Consider the following 21,760-nt stretch of genomic DNA (forward strand, 5'->3'; position numbering starts at 1 on the left):
TTCATATGGTAGTCTGTTTTACTGGAGGGTGGGGAGTTGGTGATGTAGTTGCATTGGGGAGGTCCCAGAGAGGTTTACACCTTTTTCCCATTACTTCTTCATACCGAATTTGCAAATTGTCATTGAAGCACAGACTTTGTGCTAACAGCCTACCGGTAGGCTACTTCATTTACTAGAGCATACCGCCACCCTCTGGATGGGTAACTTTTTGGACAACATAGAAAAATAGTTTCAGTGCTTTTTGGAAGAAAGTCAGACATAATTCCACGGGAAAGCCCTTGGAGGGATGGTGTTCATCACAACATGGAAACAACCAGAAATGTCTTCGTAATTGTGCTTCTAAATTTCTTCTTTTTTTGGATTTACAGCCAAGAACTAAATCCCAGAGGTAGAAATGTATGCGAAGCTGGGTAAGTGATTGTGTCCCTGTTTTAAATACGTTTTAGGCTTGACATTGATGGACAAAACTATTACAGCAGCCTGATTCAAGTCAGTGAAGGTAGATAAACATGCATATATATTTTTTCGACATAGTTTGATATTTTCTGAATACCCAAGCCCTTCTACACACAGATACTGTAACCTTCCTCAGACCTCCACTTATTTGGTCTACTGCCTCGTTTTTTCTTTGTGCCAGTAATTCCCTGCACGTTGAATGCTGTGACCGATTTGCATCTCAACGTGATTAGGATCATGTTTAATATTTAGATTTATTAGACTATCTGTCATGATTGAAATGTGATCATAATATTAGTTTTGATAGAAAGAGTTAAATGACGTTAGTTTATATGAATCAAATACAGATCATTTGTTTCTCCCTCCCATATCTGCCAGGCTCCAATGCTGTAGTGGCTTCGCACAGCAAGGAGATGAGTGCTTAATACGTGAGTAGTTGAACGCCTCTTTTATAGGAATTAACAAACCTGAGTCCGATCATTGGAAGTAGACTTCACAATCATTTCCTCTTTCATTTCTAAAAGCATAACCATTTAATGTGAACTAACTCGCTCAATTTTTTTCCTTCAGCAATTTGTGAGAGTAACTTCACCTGCAAAGTGAATGAAGTTTGTGTGCGACCCAACGAATGCCGCTGTCGTTCTGGTTATTTTGGAGCCACTTGTGACATGAGTAAGTATCCTGTTACTACCTCACAGCAATCAATAAAGCGGTAATCAGCTGTTGAAACAATATCAAAAAGCTTAGGGATGGGGCTGGAGAAATGTGAACACTCTCCAATTCATAGACAGAGCTATAGATACATGGACTGACAATCCAAAAAGTATAGTTTTAACCTGGTTTTGAGGCTATATAATGTTTGTTTACATTTACTCTGTTTACAAGCATTGGAGTAAAACAAGCTTATATTTTGGGTTCTGATGGGGCACAACAGCTGAACTAAGCTCCTGAGGCATTAATAAGTTATATTCTTCAAGAATCAATGGGTACATGTCATTCATTTGTAAGTCCAAAAATGGATGTAGCAACTGCAGATTGCCCCTTTTAAATGTAATTTTGACATTTATTTAAAGGTAGAGTTAATGTGTTAACACTAGTCATTTTCACATACAGCCAGTCCAGGTAGCCTACTACTCAGAACTACGTAGCCTACGTCCAGAGAGAACTTAGTACACAAATGATCTCATTATTGATACATATTTGCCTTTCATCCTCCCTGTAGAATGTCCGTCCCAGTTCTGGGGACCTGACTGTAGGGGTAAGTGTGACTGCCATCCCAATGGGAGTTGCGAGGATGTCACTGGGGCCTGCACCTGTAACCCTAATCGCTGGGGGGCAAACTGTGAGAGAGCCTGTGATTGCCAGAAGGGCCAATGCAACCAGGAGACAGGCGCTTGTACGTGCTACGCAGGCTTCTGGGGCTCCCAGTGCTCCACCAACTGTCACTGCAGCATCAACTCTGTGTGTGATGTGGGAACGGGCCAGTGCCACTGCAACCCCGGCTGGTATGGGAGGAACTGTGGTGCTCAGTGTGCCTGCAACGGTTCTCCGTGTGACCAGCTCACCGGGCGCTGCAAGTGTCGACAGCGTTTGTGGGGTACTCACTGCGAGCGCATGTGTAAGTGTATCCATGGACGCTGTAACCAGGCGGATGGATCGTGCACCTGCAGGCCAGGATTCAGAGGGAGGTTTTGCAGGGAGCCGTATCCAGCTGGGTTATACGGACAGAATTGCAGAAACAGGTTTGTGACACAGCTGTCTTGGACAAAGATAACTTAGTTGGAACCACAGAGGTTAATTAGCTGGATAAGACAAACATGTCTTTGCTCTTTTCTCTTTCAGTCTGCTGTACTGTGCCCATTGTGGTATACATGTGGTGAAGCTGTCAAATTGAATGTGATTGACAAACTGTTTTGAGCTGTTTTAGAGTTTTTTGGCCACCTAAAGCTGTTGGCAACCAAAACCAATACCTATGGCCGCAATCCAGTTTCTAGCAACAAGGGAACTAGCCTTGGCTGAAAGCCTGTGGCAGAAGCTATAAGGAAACCAACCATTTGGAAACACTAGTTTAGCATGCGTATGACAGTTATGAGTTGAGTTAGTCCATGCTATTCATGTTGTGTTATAATGTTACTGAGGACTTGGTCTTACTGTTCTTCCAGGTGTGGACACTGTAAAGGCCAACAGCCCTGCAAGGTGGCAGAGGGACGTTGCGTTGCATGTGAACGCGGTTGGAATGGCACCAGGTGTGACCAGATGTGTGCTCCTGGGTTCTTTGGTGGAAACTGCGAGGACGTGTGCTCCCCCTGCAAAGATGGACACTTCTGCAACCGCATCGACGGCAATTGCCCCCACTGCAACCCTGGTTGGATGGGTGATCGGTAGAAATAGGATTATGAGCTTCCTGTCACATTCATCATCTTTAATAAATAGATCACTAGTCACTTTAATAATGCCACATTAATAATGTTTACATACGTTGCATTACTCATCCCATATGTATATACTGTATTTTTATACCATCTATTGCATCTTGCCTACAAGTGTACCACTCTGTCATTGCTCATCGATATTTCTATGTATGTATTCTTATTCCATCAATTTACTTAGATTTGTGTGTATTAGGTAGTTGTTGTGTAATTGTTAGATTAGTTGTTAGATATTACTGCACTGTCGGAACTAGAAGCACAAGCCTTTTGGTACACTCGCAATAACATCTTCTAACCATGTGTATGTGACCAATAACATTTGATTTAATTTGAATAATCAAATGTAGATGATTGTAGAGAAATTATGAGAAGGAAATTATATAATTTTCAGCCATTTTTGTCTTTACAGATGTGAGCTCAAGTGCCTGAATGGAACCTATGGAGAGAACTGTGTCAATAACTGCAACAGCTGTTTCAATGGGATGTGTCACTTCGCTACAGGAGAGTGTCTCTGTGACCCTGGCTTCTCTGGTGCCTAGTGAGTGCAAAACATTTCAACATGCAAAAATAGTGCAAAGAGCATATTGCCCAATTAAGTTTTCAGACATGTCGTTTGCCTCTCTTTCCTATGCAGCTGTAATGTGAGCTGTTCAGAGGGTCAGTATGGGGTTAACTGTGCCCAGATCTGTTCCTGCCATGACAACAACTGCAACACAGTGACTGGAGCATGCAACCTACGTAAGAACCTTTCCTGAAACAGACGTATGTTATGTGATGAGGGAAAAAAGAGTAATGTACATGTATGCTTTTTCCAGAAAGCTTATTAGTAACGTATGTATCCGCCATAAAAACACTTAGGGACAATATTTATTTTAGAAAATATGTTTATTTTGTGGCAATGGTGACAGATGAGTGACCTCTGCTCTTTGAACAGAGCCTAACCAGAGGATGGGTGTGATGGCAGCAGGGGTGCTGGTCACCTGTCTCCTCCCCCTGCTCCTCTCCTTGTTGTGTTGCTGCTGTATCTGTAGACAGAACAAACAGAACGAGTAAGTCAAGTGGAAACACAATGAAAACACAGATTCTTTGTTGTTTGTATTGGGCACAGTACATCATGAGAAATTGTCACATTGGTTGGATTTAAACTCAGACTTTACTGCTTGTTTTGTTTGTCTGTTGTTTGCTTTAAGCCACGAGAAAAAAATCCCAAAGACTCTGTGAAGGGTTTACACGAATCAGCTCTAAGCTTCCTTGCATCCCACTGAGACGGCAGAAGCTACCCAAAGTTGATGGTACATACTACTTGCACAAACTCATTTGCATTTCTGTCATACTTGCTGTTCATTGTTTAACATCCATGTTAATGTGTGTTTTCACCGGGTTCGCATGATTGATGATAAACCAGCCAAATTCCAATATATTCAAAGTAGCATCCTTTATCCTTGGTATTTTGCTTTGCTTTCTCTCTGAATGGCTGTGACAGTGAGTTCAGTGTCTTATCATTGTCAACAGATAAGTACAAATCTTTAGTGGATGTAGGTTCTAAGGGTTAGAAGCTCTGTTTCTGTTCTCCACAGTGTCCCACCATGACCATGAGAATACTTTCAACTGTAGTTTCATCGAGCCCCCCTCCGCAGTGGAGCAACCCACCACCTGCGGGTCGTCCCGAGCCTCTTCTTCCGTAGAGACCACAGAGGATGGACATGTCTATGCTGTCCCTGACGGTGAGTGTCACAAACTAAATCTTCCCTGTCACTCCTGGATGATACTGCATGCTGCATTAAAAACCCCTCTGTTGTTGTCCATTAGTTTACTCCAATTAGGGGAGTGGTGGTAGGGTTAGGAGAAAATAATAATATATACAGTATCAGTCAAAAGTTTGGACACACCTACTCATTCAAGAGTTTTTCTTTATTTTTACTATTTTCTACTAGCAAATGAGTTTGTGCAAGTAGTACTACTACTTTTACTACTATATGGAATCATGTAGTAACCAAAAAAGTGTTCAAAATATATTTTAGATTTTAGATTATTCAAAGTAGCTACCCTTTGCCTTGATGACAGCTTTGCACACTCTTGGCATTCTCAACCAGCTTCATGAGGTAGTCACCTGGAATTCATTTCAATTAACAGGTATGCCTTGTTAAAAGTTCATTTGTGGAATTTCTTTCCTTCTTAATGTATTTGAGCCAATCAGTTGGTGTTGTGACAAGGTAGGGGTGGACCAAGTCCATATTATGTGTCACACCCTGACCATGGAGAGCCTTTGGTTCTCCATGATGTTTAGGTCAGAGCGTGACTAGGGGGGTGTTCTAGTCATTTTGTTTCTATGTTTTGGGATTGAGTATGGTTCCCAATTATCGTTGTTTCTAATTGTGGATCATACTTAAGGGTTCCCTGTTCCCACCTGCTTTGTGGGATATTGTTTTTGAGTGAGTGCATATTGCACCTCAGTACTGCACAGTCATTGTTTGTTTCTTGGTTTGTTTTAAGTTTCACTAAAAATAAAGATGTGGAACTCCAATCACACTGTGCCTTGGTCCGTCTCTCCACACGTTCGTGACAGAATATCCCACCAACAAAGGACCAAACAGTGTGAAAATGAGGTAAGGGAGTTTTGGACTTGGGAGGACAATGAGAGGAAACGAGACCCTTCCTTTGTGGGAGTCGCCAAGGAGCATAGGAGGACAGCGACGACGGGGACCGCGGCCACAGAAACCCCAATAATGTTTTGTGGGGGGGCACATGGAGCTGGCGGTTGAGCAGCGAAGAGTGCCAGAGCCTGTTTGGGAGTCGGAGGAGGAATTTGATGAAAGATTCCGGAGAGAGGTGGTCGCGATGAGAATGCTGCAGCACAGTCGTGCTGAAGAGCGTGACACAAGTCCAGTGCCATTTGCACCGGTTTCACGCATCTGGCCTCCAGTGCGCCTTCCCATTACGGTACATCCTGTGCCAGCTTCCCGCACTAGACCTGAAGTGCGTGTCACCAGTCCGGTGCCACCTGTGCTGGCTCCACGCACCAGGTCTCCAGTGCGTCTCCCCAGTCCGGTATGTCCTGTGCCAGCTCCCCGCACTCTCCCTGAAGTGCGTGTCACCAGTCCAGTGCCACCTGTACCGGCTCCACGCATCAGGCCTCCAGTGCGCCTCCCCAGTCTGGTACGTCCTGTTTCAGCCCCTCGCACTCACCCTGAAGTGCGTGTCCTCAGTCCGGTACGTCCTGTGCCTGGTCCTCGCACTCGCCCTGAGGTGCGTGTCACCAGTCCAGTGCCACCTGTGCCGGCTCCACGCACTAGGCCTCCAGTGCGCATTCACAGTCCAAAGCTTCCGGCGACGGTTCCCAGTCCAGAGCTTCCGGCAACGGTTCCCAGTCCAGAGCTTCCGGCGACATTGCGCGGTCCCGGAACCTCCAACGACGGTCCACGGTCCGGAACCTCCAACGACGGTCCACGGTCCAGAACCTTCAACGACGGTCAACGGTCTGGAACTTCTAGCGACGGTCAATGGTCCGGAACCTCCAGCGACGGTCAACGGTCCGGAACCTCCAGGCGTTCAATGGTCCGGAGCCTTCTGTGACGGTCAACGGTCCGGAGCTAACAGGCATGGTAAACAGCCCGGAGCTTCCCGGGACGGTCAACGGCCTGGAGCTTCATGTAACGGTCAATGGTCCGGAGAGTCCAGGAGTGGTGCCCAGTACAGCTCCAGGGCAGGAGCCTTCCTCTGCGCCGGTGCCCAGTGCAGGCACGGCATCCAGTCCAGCTCCAAGGCCGGAGCCTTCCTCTGCACCGGTGCCCAGTCCAGGCACGGCGGCCAACCCAGCTCCATGGCCAGAGCCTTCCTCTGTGCCGGTGCCCAGTCCAGGCACGGCGTCCAACCCAGCTCCATGCTCGGAGTCGTCCTTTGCGCCGATGCCCAGTCCAGGCACGGCGTTCAGCCCTGCGCGATGGCCGGATCCAGGGTCTGGGCGGGGGCTACGACCGGCACCGGCACCACCACCAACACTAGTCACCCCCCCCACCCCCACCCTCCCCATTTGGTTTCAGGTTTTGCGGCCAGAGTCCGCACCTTTGGGGGGAGGGGGGGGGTACTGTCAAGCCCTGACCATGGAGAGCCTTTGGTTCATCTGTGAAGAGCACAGGGGGCCCCCACCTGTGATCGTCGGGCCCTCATACCACCCTCACGGAGTCTGTTTCTGACCGTTTGAGCAGACACATGCACATTTGTGGTCTGCTGGAGGTCATTTTGCAGGGCTCTGGCAGTGCTCCTCCTGCTCCTCCTTGCACAAAGGCGGAGGTAGCGGTCCTGCTGCTGGGTTGTTGCCCTCCTACGGCCTCCTCCACGTCTCCTGATGTACTGGCCTGTCTCCTGGTAGTGCCTCCATGCTCTGGACACTACGCAGACACAGCAAACCTTCTTGCCACAGCTCCCATTGATGTGCCATCCTGGATGAGCTGCACTACCTGAGCCTCTTGTGTGGGTTGTAGACTCCGTCTCATGTTACCACTAGAGTGAAAGCACCGCCAGCATTCAAAAGTGACCAAAGCATCAGCCAGGAAGCATAGAAACTGAGAAGTGGTCTGTAGTCACCACCTGCAGAACCACTCCTTTATTGGGGGTGTCTTGCTTATTGCCTATAATTTCCACCTGTTGTCTATTCCATTTGCACAACAGCATGTGAAATTTATTGTCAATCAGTGTTGCTTCCTAAGTGGACAGTTTGATTTCACAGAAGTGTGATTTATTTGGAGTTACATTGTGTTGTTTAAGTGTTCCCTTTATTTTTTTGAGCAGTGTATATATGTGTATATGTATTTAAAAATATATATATATGGGGGATTGGAAATGATACAGACAATTACATTGATGGAAGCCACAATCTATCTGCACTATTAAAGCTGATCTACCCCAAATACAATTACTAATCTGCTGCCATGTCATCCAATTAAGGCCCTAGTTTCAAGAGTAAACATCAACAGGAAATACAGCATTTAAAACATTCCCAGAGCATTGTTTTTTATTTCCTCAACATCTTAGGTTTGAAAGAGGAGTCTGATTCTGCTTATCGTTTATTTATTTGAAAAGAACATGATTGTCGTTTGAACTCTCTCCTCTCTCTAGAACCTGGAGAACAGAACAAAAATAAAGGGAACAGAATCGACACAACAGAGACTAGAGTACTGGCTGATTATGATGATATCTCTGAGGTAGACACATTGCCGGAGAACATGGCCATGACTATGCAGGTCTCAGTTAACACCAGTGAGCTGCCACTCCAGAAGTCCTCAGAGAATGAAGGCTCCTGCAGTGGCACAGAGTCAGCCAACAGCATCCGCCTCCGGGCCCATGCTCCGCAGCCACCCCAGCAGTCCAGCAAGGAGAACAGTGTAGTGTCAAACACCGTCAAAGACAATGGAAAGCCTACAGCTGCTGAGAGGGTTAAACCTCAACCACCAGACCCCTCTACAAAGCCAAAGCTATCCTGGGTCCATGCATCTCCTGGGCCGAAACAGAATAATAGTCAGGAAAAGACTGTGGCTGAGGAGAAAACGAGTTCCAGGAAGAAAGCCAGCAAGCAGCAAGCTCCCAATGCCGCAGAGTCTGCATGTACAGATGGGGCTGGCTTCCAAGGGGAGAAGAAGTCAACTAAAAGCAGATCTGGTATGTTGCAGATAGAGCACATCAACGGGGCAGTGCAGAGTGTCCTCAGGAAAATGGGCAACTTCCGTGCTGACCGGAAGCCTGAAATCCAAAGAGAGTCCGCAGAGAAGAGCCCCAGTTTATCCCTAAACAGGGAGGTTAACCAACTGAACATACACTCGGAGGCAGCCTCTCTCTTAGCTGCTCAGCTGAAGGAGAAGACTCAGAGCCTGAACAGGAGTGAGACCGGCTGCTGTGAGGAGAGCCTGTCTCACCTCCAAGCCCATGGAAAGAAGCCCACCTTGCCCCAAAAGACTGGAGCAAAGGTTCTGCTTCCCACATCCGCTAGTTCACAGAAGCCTCTGCCAGATACGCCATCTAAAGAAGCCAAAATCCCAGAGAAACAGGACTCTAACCACTCTGAAAGCAGTTCAGAGAAGGGAGACTCCACAGTAAAGAAGGCCCCAATGACAAAGCCTCCTCGGAAAAAAAACAAGGAAGGAAATATAGACTCAAAAACAAAGACTATTGCTCCAAGGGTTGCAGTGACGCCACCTCAGGCTGCAAGTTAGTGTGGTCAGTGTTGTTGATTTTCAATTCTGAGAAAACAACGCACATGTTGAGATGTCTGAAATATTTTTTGGGACACATTTGTTTCATTGTGTTTTGCCCCAAATCGAATATCGATGGAATATTTTCCCTTCTGTGGGTGTTTTTCATCTTGAGAAATGTTATGATATAATGCAGTAGTCTTTCTATTTTAACTGTTTATTTTCCTTCACCATAGCTATTCTCAAATCAATGTATTGTATAACAGTGAGTGCTAGGAGGTCTGAATACTTATTTACCTTGATCAATCGTCATTATTGTACCCAACATTTGCTAATTTGTTCATATTGAATAAACAAAACACCCCAAAAACCTGGAATTTGCATCTCCTAAATGTTTTAAGTTGGAAAGCCGATCCCACTGCCCAGAACTGTGAAGCCACATCAGGGCCTCAGACAAACGAGAGGTGTGTTGTGTTGATGGTAGAACAGCTTGGGGTCTGTGTCGAGGGCCCTGTGGCTGTCTGACACATGTGCTGCAGTTGTGTGTGCAGTTTTGGGAGGAATGGTAGACTTTGATGCAGCTATAAAGGCTACAGAAGATCAGATGGTGTTTAATTGATTACAGACTGTTGGTGCCGGTCATCCTGAATCCATGCTGTGACCTGCTTAGACAGGAACATCTCTCATTCGCTCTCAGGACTCTCAGACAAAGCAAAGACCCATTTAAGAGCAACAAGGTCCTGAAAATAAGTTATTTAACATGAGTCACGCAGTAAGATTGGCAGATGACCAGCTGCCTTGTTGTGAAAGGTCGATCATATTGATGCTTTCAAGACATGAATGGGTGCATGGCTGCATGCATAGGTGCTATTGCATCATTATTTAATTCTATAAGTTTTACTGTGGAAAAAGTATGGGGCCTAGTAGTGGGATGAGGACTAGAATTATGTTTTGACTGCCTGTTTAAACATCTCCCTGGAGCTTGGTCCATAACGGAATGCCAAGCATTGAGAAGCAACTGCCAACTCAACCATGTCCCAGAATACTATTGGGAGACAGTGGCTACCATAGACACCCTATGAAAGCATTAACATCTGGTAGCCATTACATCGCTGGAGTTGAGGAAAAAAGCTAATATTTTCTGCTAAGCAAAGCAGAAAACCTAGAGTGATATAACACCTAAATATCAGAATGGCCTAATTGGAAAACTAGACCACAGTAACAAACAAAAGTTGTTACCTAAATATGGTTGAAATTGTTGTCTTAATGTCTTTTGAATGCCAAGACGGTACAGGATCATTCATTGATAATTGTATTTTTCTGAAATGTAGCATAAATGAATGTTCTTTGGATATGGGCCATGGCTCAAAAAAGGACTGTATATCACACCTCAAGCAATTGGCAGGACTTTTCTATGGGCATGATTACCTGTTTGTAAGTGTCTAGTCTATACTCACTGTGGTATGAATGGGTCATTGTGGACCTTCTGTGTAGGCTACAACATGTTCTTTTCATTTACTGTTTGCTGAAACAGGAATGGAAAATACAGACATCATGAAATTTCATGATTGGAAACAAACAGCCATAAAACGACCCAGAATGAACAGACACGATCAGAGTTCAGGGTTTCAAAAATCTGGTAAATTTCCCTAAATTCCCAGATTTTCAAAAAATCCTGAGGTAAATTTATCAAAAAACATTGTCATTTAGAAACAGCTGTGGATATATTCCAATTAAATTACATCTATTTTTACACACACACACACACACACACTCACTCACTCACACACACCACACACCACACACACACACACACAACACACAACACACACACACACACACACACACACACACACACACACACACACACACACACACACACACACACACACATACGGTACCAGTCAAAAGTTTGTACACACCTACTCATTCAAGGGTTTTTCTAATCTTTACTATTTTCTACATTGTAGAATAATAGTGAAGACATCAACACTATGAATCATGTAGTAAAAAGTGTTAAACAAATCAAAATACACTACCGTTCAAACGTTTGTGGTCACTTAGAAATGTCCTTGTTTTTAAAATAAAAGCAAAACAAAATTGTCCATTAAAATAACATCAAATTGATCAGAAATACAGTGTAGACATTGTTAATGTTGTAAATGACTATTGTAGCTGGAAAAGGCTGATCTTTTAAATGGAATATCTACATAGGCGTACAGAGGCCCATTATCAGCAACCATTACTCCTGTTTTCCAATGGCACGTTGTGTTAGCTAATCCAAGTTTATTATTTTAAAGGCTAATTGATCATTAGAAAACCTGTTTACAATTATGTTATCACAGCTGAAAACTGTGTGCTTATTAAAGAAGCAATAAAACTGTCCTTCTTTAGACTAGTTGAGTATCTGGAGCATCAGCATTTGTGGGTTCGACTACAGGCTCAAAATGGCCAAAAACAAATAACTTTCTTCTGAAACTCGTCAGTCTATTCTTGTTCTGAGAAAAGGAAGGCTATTCCAAGCGAGAAATTGCCAAAAAACGGAAGATCTCGTAGAACGCTGTGTACTACTCCCTTCACAGAACAGCGCAAACTGTCTCTAACCAGAATAGAAAGAGGAGTGGGAGGCCCCGGTGCACAACTGAGCAAGAAATAGGACAAGTACGTTAGAGTGTCTAGATTGAGAAACAGAAGCCTCACAAGTCCTCAACTGGCAGCTTCATTAAATAGTGTCCGCAAAACACCAGTCTCAACGTCAACAGTGAAGAGGTGACTCTGGCATACTGGTCTTCTAGGCAGAGTTGCAAAGAAAAAGCCATATCTCAAACTGGCTAATAAAAAGAAAACATTAAAATGGGCAAAAGAACACACTGGACAGAGGAAGATTGGGGAAAAAAAGTGTTATGGACAGACAAATCTAAGTTTGAAGTGTTCTGATAACAAAGAAGAACATTCGTGAGACACAGTTAAAATGAAAAGATGCTGGAAGAATGCTTGACGCCATCTGTCAACCATGGTGGAGGCAACGTGATGGTCTCAGGGTGATTTGGTGGTGGTAAAGCGGGAGATTTGGACAGGGTAAAAGGGATCTTGAAGAAGGAAGGCAATCACTCCATTTTGCAACGCCATGATATACCCTGTGGACGGCGCTTAATTGGAGCCAATTTCCTCCTACAACAGGACAATGACACAAAGCTCAGCTCCAGCTGGTATTCTGTCTATAATGGAGTGCCCAGCACAGTCACCGGATCTCAACCCTATTGAGATGTTTTGGGAGCAGTTTGACCGTATAGTAAGTACGAAATGCCCATCAAGCCAATCCAACTTGTGGGAGGTGCTTCAGGGAGCATGGGGTGAAATCTCTTCAGATTACCTCAATAAATTGACAACTAGAATGCCAAAGGTCTGCAAGGCTGTAATTGCTGCCAACAGAGGATTCTTTGACGAAAGCAAAGTTTGAAGGACACAATCATTATTATTTAAATTTCTATAACCTTTTCAACATCTTGACTATATTTCCTATTCATTTTGCAACTTATTTCATGCTTGTTTTCATGAAATTCAAAAGGCACTGGCACATCTGAGCAATCTCTTTGCAGGTGCATGGCAACAGTTGAACAAGATCAAGGAAAAAGGAAACCGCACACTGCTCTTGGTAGTATCACTGATATTTAATAAGCTTACGTATTGGCCTCACGGCCTTCGTCAGAGTTTTTGTGATTTTTTTTAAATTATCACCCTTATGTAGACATGGAAAGGGGTTGGAGGTAAAGGAAAAACAAATAAGTGCTACCAAATATATGCATCTCACAAACACTACAAAAGTGTATAAATAAGACGCTTTAAACACGTCCATAAAACCCCAATGAGGACACTGCAAGTTTTCATTAATCATTGGGTACATCGTACGAAAAACATCAGAGTAATCTTAAATAGGCACACTCTTGGCATTCTCTCAACCAGCTTCACCTGGAATGTTTTTCCAACAGTCTTGAAGGAGTTCCCACATATGCTGAGCACTAGCTGGCTGCTTTTCCTTCACTCTGCAGTCCAACTCATACCAAACCATCTCAATTGGGTTGAGGTCAGGTGATTGTGGAGGCCAGGTCATCTGATGCAGCAATCCATCACTCTCCTTCTTGGTAAAATAGCTCTTGCAAAGCCTGGAGGTGTGTTGTGTCACTGTCCTGTTGAAAAACAAATGATAGTCCCACTAAGTACAAACCAGATGGGATGGCGTATCGCTGCAGAATGCTGTGGTAGCCATGCTGGTTAAGTCTGGGTCTTTTACCAAATAGAGCTATCTTCTGTATACCACGCCTACCTTGTCACAACACAACTGATTGGCTCAAACACATTAAGAAGTAAAGAAATTCCACAAATTGACTTTTAACAATGCACACCTGTTAATTGAAATGCATGCCAGGTGACTATCACATGAAGCTGGTTGAGAGAATGTCAAGAGTGTGCAAAGCTGTTATCAAGGCAAGGGTGGCTACTTTGAATAATCTCAAATATATCATATATTTTTATTTGTATAACACTTTTTTGGTTACTACATGCTTCCATATGTTTTATTCCATAGTTTTGATGTCTTCAATATTATTATACAATGTAAAAAATAGTAAAAAATAAAGAAAAGCCCTTGAATGATTAGGTGTCCAAACTTTGGACCGGTACTGTATGTATATACAGTTGAAGTCGGGAGTTTACATACACTTAGGTTACATACACTCCACTAATTTCTTGTTATCAAACCATAGTTTTGGCAAGTCAGTTAGGACATATACTTTGTGCATGACACAAGTAATTTTTCCAACAATTGTTTACAGACAGATTATTTCACTTATAAATGTAGACCTCCACAAGTCTGGTTCATCCTTGGGCAAAATTTCCAAATGCCTGAAGGTACCACATTCATCTGTAAAAGCAATAGTACACAAGTATAAACACCATGGGACCACGCAGCCATCATACCGCTCATGAAGGAGACGCGTTCTGTCTCCTAGAGATGAATGTACTTTGGTGCGAAAAGTGCAAATCAATCTCAGAACAACAGCAAAGGACCTTCGGAAGATGCTGGAGGAAACAAGTACAAAAGTATCTATATTCACAGTAAAACGAGGCCTATATCGACATAACCTGAAAGGCCGCTCAGCAAGGGAGAAGCCACTGCTCCAAAACCGTCACAAAAGGCCAGACTACAGTTTGCAACTGCACATGGGGAGAAAGATCGTACTTTTTGGAGAAATATCCTCTGGTCTGATGAAACAAAAATAGAACTGTTTGGCCATAATGACCGTTGTTATGTTTGGAGGGAAAAGGGAGAGGCTTGCAAGCCGAAGACACCATACCAACCGTGAAGCACAGGGGTGGCAGCATCATGTTGTTGGGGTGCTTTGATTCAAGAAGGACTGGTGCACTTCACAAAATAGATTGCATCATGAGGCAGAAAAATTACGTGGATATATTGAAGCAACATCTCAAGACATCAGTCAGGAAGTTAAAGCTTGGTCGCAAATGGGTCTTCCAAATGGAAGTCTACCCGAAATGTTTTACCCAAGTTAAACTATTTAAAGGCAATGCTACCAAATACTAATTGAGTGTATGTAAACTTCTGACCCATTGGGAATGTGATGAAAGAAATAAAAGCTGAAATAAATAATTCTCTCTACTCTTATTCTGACATTTCACGTTCTTAAAATAAAGTAGTGATCCTAACTGACCTAAGACAGGGATTTTTTACTAGGATTAAATGTCAGAAATTGTGAAAAACTGAGTTTAGATGTATTTGGCTAAGGTGTATGTAAACTTCCGACTTCAACTGTATATTTTTATTTATAGGGAAACCTTAAGATAAATCATCCACTAGTTTAAAAATATATATTTTTAATTGTTTTTAAGTAAAGTAGTAATATGTTAGGTTAGTATGTTGGTTACAAGAATCCCCTCCCTTCAATGTGTCCCCTTTCTGGTTGATCATGATCATTCACCTTTATTTTACCAGGTAGGCCAGTTGAGAACAAGTTCTCCTTTCCAACTGCGACCTGGCAAAGATAAAGCAAAGCAGTGCGACACAAACAACACAGAGTTACACATGGGATAAACAAACACACAGTCAAATAACACCATAGAAATATCTACAGTGCCTTGCGAAAGTATTCGGCCCCCTTGAACTTTGCGACCTTTTGCCACATTTCAGGCTTCAAACATAAAGATATAAAACTGTATTTTTTTGTGAAGAATCAACAACAAGTGGGACACAATCATGAAGTGGAACGACATTTATTGGATATTTCAAACTTTTTTAACTAATCAAAAACTGAAAAATTGGGCGTGCAAAATTATTCAGCCCCCTTAAGTTAATACTTTGTAGCGCCACCTTTTGCTGCGATTACAGCTGTAAGTCGCTTGGGGTATGTCTCTATCAGTTTTGCACATCGAGAGACTGAAATTTTTTCCCATTCCTCCTTGCAAAACAGCTCGAGCTCAGTGAGGTTGGATGGAGAGCATTTGTGAACAGCAGTTTTCAGTTCTTTCCACAGATTCTCAATTGGATTCAGGTCTGGACTTTAACTTGGCCATTCTAACACCTGGATATGTTTATTTTTGAACCATTCCATTGTAGATTTTGCTTTATGTTTTGAATCATTGTCTTGTTGGAAGACAAATCTCCGTCCCAGTCTCAGGTCTTTTGCAGACTCCATCAGGTTTTCTTCCAGAATGGTCCTGTATTTGGCTCCATCCATCTTCCCATCAATTTTAACCATCTTCTCTGTCCCTGCTGAAGAAAAGCAGGCCCAAACCATGATGCTGCCACCACCATGTTTGACAGTGGGTATGGTGTGTTCAGGGTGATGAGCTGTGTTGCTTTTACGCCAAACATAACGTTTTGCATTGTTGCCAAAAAGTTCAATTTTGGTTTCATCTGACCAGAGCACCTTCTTCCACATGTTTGGTGTGTCTCCCAGGTGGCTTGTGGCAAACTTTAAATGACACTTTTTATGGATATCGTTAAGAAATTGCTTTCTTCTTGCCACTCTTCCATAAAGGCCAGATTTGTACAATATACGACTGATTGTTGTCCTATGGACAGAGTCTCCCACCTCAGCTGTAGATCTCTGCAGGTCATCCAGAGTGATCATGGGCCTCATGGCTGCATCTCTGATCAGTCTTCTCCTTGTATGAGCTGAATGTTTAGAGGGACGGCCAAGTCTTGGTAGATTTGCAGTGGTCTGATACTCCTTCCATTTCAATATTATCGCTTGCACAGTGCTCCTTGGGATGTTTAAAGCTTGGGAAATCTTTTTGTATCCAAATCCGGCTTTAAACTTCTTCACAACAGTATCTCGGACCTGCCTGGTGTGTTCCTTGTTCTTCATGATGCTCTCTGCACTTTTAACGGACCTCTGAGACTATCACAGTGCAGGTGCATTTATACGGAGACTTGATTACACACAGGTGGATTGTATTTATCATCATTAGCCATTTAGGTCAACATTGGATCATTCAGAGATCCTCACTGAACTTCTGGAGATAGTTTGCTGCACTGAAAGTAAAGGGGCTGAATATTTTTGCACGCCCAATTTTTCAGTTTTTGATTTGTTAAAAAAGTTTGAAATATCCAATAAATGTCATTCCACTTCATGATTGTGTCCCACTTGTTGTTGATTCTTCACAAAAAAATACAGTTTTATATCTTTATGTTTGAAGCCTGAAATGTGGCAAAAGGTCGCAAAGTTCAAGGGGCCCGAATACTTTCGCAAGGCACTGTATATTCTATTTAGGCACTGGCTAGCCCAGTTAGCTACCTAGCAACCTCACTAGCAGAAAGTTTGAATATAAATAAATGCTAGCCAGCTAGTCAGCATAAGCTAATGTCTGCTAGCATAGCTACTTCCTTTTCAGGTGTGAGTTTTCAAGGAATGATCTGATTGTGGTGGCTATGGCAAAGAGGCACTTAGTTGTTCCCTAAATATTATTGAATATGGGTAGGGCATTAAGGCAGCTGCCTGTGCTTTCAAAGTGCCACCCAAAACTCTGAGGCGCCACCGAGACAAGCAGTTCAAAATCCCAGGCTACAGCCATTTGGGTGGGTTACCAGTCTTCACTGGCTCTTTCGAATGTGACCTGGTGAATCAACCTCTGCCACAACCTCCACCCCACAGCCTACCCAGCACCCACAGGCCTCCAGTGACCTTGCTCCGGATGTTGGTAAGAGAAAGAAACGTCAGCACACATTTTAGGAAATATATAGTAGCATATAGAGTGATTATAAATGTGTTTATTGAACCAATACTCATGAGTTCTTGTTGTTGTTTATTAGTTTTTTTTTAAAGTACCAGTTCTACAACAACAAACAGAGGTAGGGGTCATATTGGTGTTGTTCCCCAAGCTAAGGATATACGAGGCGAGGAAAAGAAAGGTTGAGTCCTGACAGCTTCACCCCACAAGAGGTTCCCGGAGAACAAGTGAAAAAACTACTAGAGAAAGAAGAAAGCAAAGGGAGAAAGAAACCTGTAACGCTGAAGGAATCTGTGACACTAAAAAAGGTTCCTCCAGGTTCAAAAACCACAACAAACACTCTAAAAGAAGGGGATGCAGAATACTTGTTCTGTAAAGGGCTCCTCTCTGTTACCTGTGGCAGTGTCAGGTGGGATTAATTTGCGACCTCTGTGTCAATAAAATATCTTTGAAAATGCCATTGTGTTAAGTTATTGTTATGAAATGTTTAATGTGCGTGTGTGTGTGTGTGTGTATCTCTGTGTGTGTGTAATCAATATTTAATCAGATATATACCAATGAATTTCTTCCAAAAAAATCTAATTATTACAAACTTTTGAAAACCATTTGCTCTTGAATTTAATTTTAAAGACTATGAGTTTAGTTTAACTGTACATAATGGAGTGTAAGGAAAAGGTCAAAGAAGAAGGAGAATGAATGTGCAGGTGAGGTAAAAAATAGGGACACTTCTGTGAAATCCTATGGCATAATCTTCTATTGGGCTAAGTATCTTACCCCGATTACACACACAGTTTAGCTTGGTAAAATGCCCGTCCTAAAAAATGTATTGTATTAAAAAACAAAAAATCTGTCAACTGTAGCCATTTATTTTCCTTTGTTGCGTTACCCTAAGCACAGCTATCATCCACCTGCTTTTTTTGTGTCAGAAATTAGACATTGATCTTAAGAGGGTGAGCTCAGCTGTGAATGGTCCTGGCGCACCAAAAGGTGTCAAGGGAAGCCAGTTTGGATTTGGCTTCAGACCAATCACATGACATCACATCAGAAGCCAAATGTCACTGACAGAAAAAAAACTTGAATTGTTGCATCTTGTTGTGTTGTTGTTCTCCGGTGGCTAACTAGCTAGCTAAAATCGTCCCTTTCCTAAATTAGCCATGGATGGAGATAGGGATTTGGACTTGTAATTTTACTTCATTCTCGTTACTGGCCAATGATTATAATGACGATTCTAATCCAACTAGAAATTAATACACTGTTTCCATGGCCTGAGAGGATGGAAGTTCAATATGTAGCCAGATGTAGCATGCTAATGTTAACTAGCTCACCTGGTGCATCATTGCCCATTAAAGGAAGTTAGCCTAGCAAGCAAGCATTTTAGCAAGTTGCCTAGGACAACAAAAACTACAATTGTGTACTGATGACAGAGTTATAGACGGATTAGGCAACATGAAAGAGGAAGTTGGCATTGGTGTTTCTTTACAAGTAGGGTGAGTCAACATGTTTTTTCTATACACAAATACGTACCATGGACAGACACATCATATTTAGCTTACGTTGATTGGACTAAATCGTTTTTGGTATCTTTTATTTGTCGCTGTATTAGACTAAACATAGGTGATTAGATGATGTTGAAATGTTGCTGGAATAGTGGAGGCAGCTCCTGTTTTCTTTGCGACTTGCTGTAACTCTCCATGGTTCTAAATCAATAGTTGTTTAGTAGTCTGAAAATGTCAGAAACATTACCATGCTGTAGGTCATTTTTAACCTTTATTTAACTAGGCAAGTCAGTTAAGAACAAATTCTTATTTACAATGACGGCCTACAACGGCCAAACCTGGGCGACGCTGGGCCAATTGTGCGCCGCCCTATAGGACTCTCAATCACAGGTGGTTGTGATAAAGCCTGGATTTGAACCAGGGTGTCTGTAGTGATGCCTCAAGCACTGAGATGCAGGGATATGACCGCTGTGCCACTCGGGAGCCCGTGTTTCATGCAATATGTTTTGTGGATTTCACAGGACAGATTTTTATTTTTTTATTTTGGAGAAGTTTTATTGTTGCATTTCCTTTAAAACAGCTCATATATTTTTGCACATCATTTTATACACATAAAAACGGCATAAAAGCATAAAACACAGCATTTCAGTATTACAAAAAGTTTGTTAAAAAGTACATGTTGTTAAAACCAATAAAAACAACCAGAAATAAAATTACTTTTTTATGTAAAACATCAAATTCTGTAAAAGCCATTTAAAATGTGTATAAATGATTTAACAAATGTAAAACATTTTTAAGACATGGAAAACATGTTAAAAAGTCACTTTGTTAAAAGGCTGTCTTCATTCTTTTGTACAGGAACGGGGTGAGTCCTTATCAAACTCGCCTCCTCCTGCTCCTCCGAATAAATGTCTGTCCTGTCCGTCGGGGCCCAGAAGAGATCCCTCCCCTAGGCGCCGCAGCTCTGTCAGGTTGTGGCCGCCAGGACCTTTGGTGTTGTGGGGACCCTTTGTCTGGGGTTGAGGCCCCCTTTCTTCTGTACCACCCCATGGCCGCTGGCTGGGGGGTGGTCTCTACTCGTTTCGCTACCAGCAGGTTGTGGGAGGACCACAGTGCTTCCTTCAGACTCGTGAGGGTGGACCAGAGCTTGGAGAAGGCCTTCGGTGGAATAGGCTGGGGCGTCAGGTCATCCCCTGCTGGCAGACACGGGGAGATCAGGTGGCCTGCTTCCTTCCACAGGTCCCTGGCGGCTCTGCCCTCCCAGAGCAAGTGCCTCACCGACTCATCTTGGCCGCAGCCTGGTCGGGGGCACGTGGATGTCCTCGCCATGCCCCGGGAGTGCATAACGGCCCTGACCGGGAGGATCTCGTGGGCGACCATCCAAGACAGGTCTAGGTGCCGATTCAGCAGGACAGATGTTGCTATCTGGTTATTATTGTCTCGGCCTTAGGCTTATATATCACGATGTCAAGCAGTGGAGGCTCCTCAGAGGAGGAAGGGGAGGACCATCCTCAGAGAATTTCATAATAAAAAATAGTAAAACATTTAAAAAGTTATCCTTTTTTGATAAAACTATGCTAAATATATTCACGTCACTGAATAATTGATTAAAACACATGGTTTTACAATTAATGTTTACTGTAGCCTCAACAGCACTCTGTAGGGTAGTGCCATGGTGTAGTCGGAGGACAGCTAGCTTATGTCCTCATCTGGGTACATTGACTTCAATAAAAAACCTAGGAGGCTCATGGTTCTCACCCCCTTCCTTAGACTTACACAGTAATTATGACAATTTCGAGAGGACGTTCTCCAACCTAACAGAGCTCTTGCAGCATGACCTGGCATGTTGTCCACCCAATCAAGGGATCAGATAATGAATCTAGTATAAGCATAAGATACAGCTAACTAGCACTGCAGTGCATAACATTTGGTAAGTAGTTGACTCAAAAAATGTGACAATAGTTGAACAGTTAACAAATTACATTTCTTATTAAATAAAGAAGCAAGAGAGATGTTTTTGTTGTTGCTTTCACTTACTTAGCTAGCAAATGCAGCTAGCTAGCTAAGTCTACTCAAATTGAGGGATGCTATGTTAGCTACAGTTGCTGGCTATGACTATCCAACACAACACTGGAACCCTTCCAATTCAAGGTAAGATTTCTGTTTACTAATTTAATGCTAGTGGGGCTCATCAGTGTAACTGCTAAACTGCTTATTGAACTGCACACTAACATTACTGCATGATTGTAGCAGGTTTACTAGTGCGTTAGTTCTATTAGATATGTTGACTATGACGTTACTTTACATAGTGACAATGATGTAGGAGAGCACATACATGTGAGAAGGAACTATGTTTATGTGTGATCAGGGGTGTATTCATTCCGCCAATTCTGTTATTAAACAGAATTAAACGGAACAGGGATAAGCATACCCGGATTTGTCCACTAATGGACTAATGATTACACCCTAGATCAGCTAGATGCAGGCAAGTGCGTGCAAGGTGGTATTGAATGTGTCACTGTCAAATTTCTATCGACCTGTGTGCACCTACATGATAAACTTTCATTCATAGGCTAGGTTGATGGGCTTGATGGGTATAGGGAAAATTTGAGTATCATGTAGTACTCTAAACCTATTGGTGTTAAATTGAACTGAGTAAATGGAATATGAATGACAGTCATCCAATATGCTGTAATAGAAATAAGGCAATGCTCATGAGACAAAAAAATCGTCCTCCCTCATCTTAAAACGGCGCCTGCTGCCAAAGCTTATGAACTAACAAGTTACAGAAACAACAATGCAATTGACACATATTTTGTAATATTGCTTTTTTTATGGGATGGGGGGCTTGCTTGCTTTCCCGGTGATTTTACCCACACACCGCTACTGCCGACCTTGGATGTGGGATATAAAGTATTACATAAACAGGACATGGATAGAATGATGCTGG

General features: G+C 42.9%; 1 protein-coding gene across 3 annotated transcripts; it reads left to right on the plus strand.

Annotated features, from left to right (window-relative positions):
- Positions 1-50: 50 nt before the first annotated feature.
- LOC110537171 (scavenger receptor class F member 2) lies at positions 51-20,823 on the plus strand. Of its 3 annotated transcripts, none has more exons than XR_016484935.1 (11): positions 51-410; positions 835-884; positions 1,027-1,128; positions 1,679-2,198; positions 2,619-2,837; positions 3,295-3,423; positions 3,520-3,623; positions 3,820-3,934; positions 4,076-4,177; positions 4,463-4,609; positions 19,669-20,823. XR_016484935.1 is itself a non-coding variant. In XM_090191985.1 (11 exons), the coding sequence occupies exons 1-11, from the start codon at positions 304-306 to the stop codon at positions 9,089-9,091; spliced, it is 2,679 nt and encodes an 892-aa protein (XP_090048111.1). In that variant the 5' UTR covers positions 69-303; the 3' UTR covers positions 9,092-9,434. The 3 variants fall into 3 exon arrangements, 1 of the variants encoding a protein (XP_090048111.1); XR_016484934.1 differs by lacking the exon at positions 19,669-20,823 and adding an exon at positions 8,001-9,440; XM_090191985.1 differs by lacking the exon at positions 19,669-20,823 and adding an exon at positions 8,001-9,434 and having other exon boundaries at positions 69-410; positions 4,083-4,177.
- Positions 20,824-21,760: the final 937 nt, after the last annotated feature.

The sequence above is a fragment of the Oncorhynchus mykiss genome, chromosome 12, assembly GCF_057628025.1.
Source record: "Oncorhynchus mykiss isolate SJ-2025 chromosome 12, ASM5762802v1, whole genome shotgun sequence".
Taxonomy (NCBI): domain Eukaryota; kingdom Metazoa; phylum Chordata; class Actinopteri; order Salmoniformes; family Salmonidae; genus Oncorhynchus; species Oncorhynchus mykiss.

Excerpts from the sequence above, each read along its gene's own strand:
- LOC110537171 (XM_090191985.1), top strand. The coding sequence starts at position 304 with ATGGAAACAACCAGAAATGTCTTCGTAATTGTGCTTCTAAATTTCTTC. Across the intron at positions 1,129-1,678 it reads TGGAGCCACTTGTGACATGA|AATGTCCGTCCCAGTTCTGG; the intron begins GTAAGTATCCTG and ends TCCTCCCTGTAG. Across the intron at positions 2,199-2,618 it reads GGACAGAATTGCAGAAACAG|GTGTGGACACTGTAAAGGCC; the intron begins GTTTGTGACACA and ends CTGTTCTTCCAG.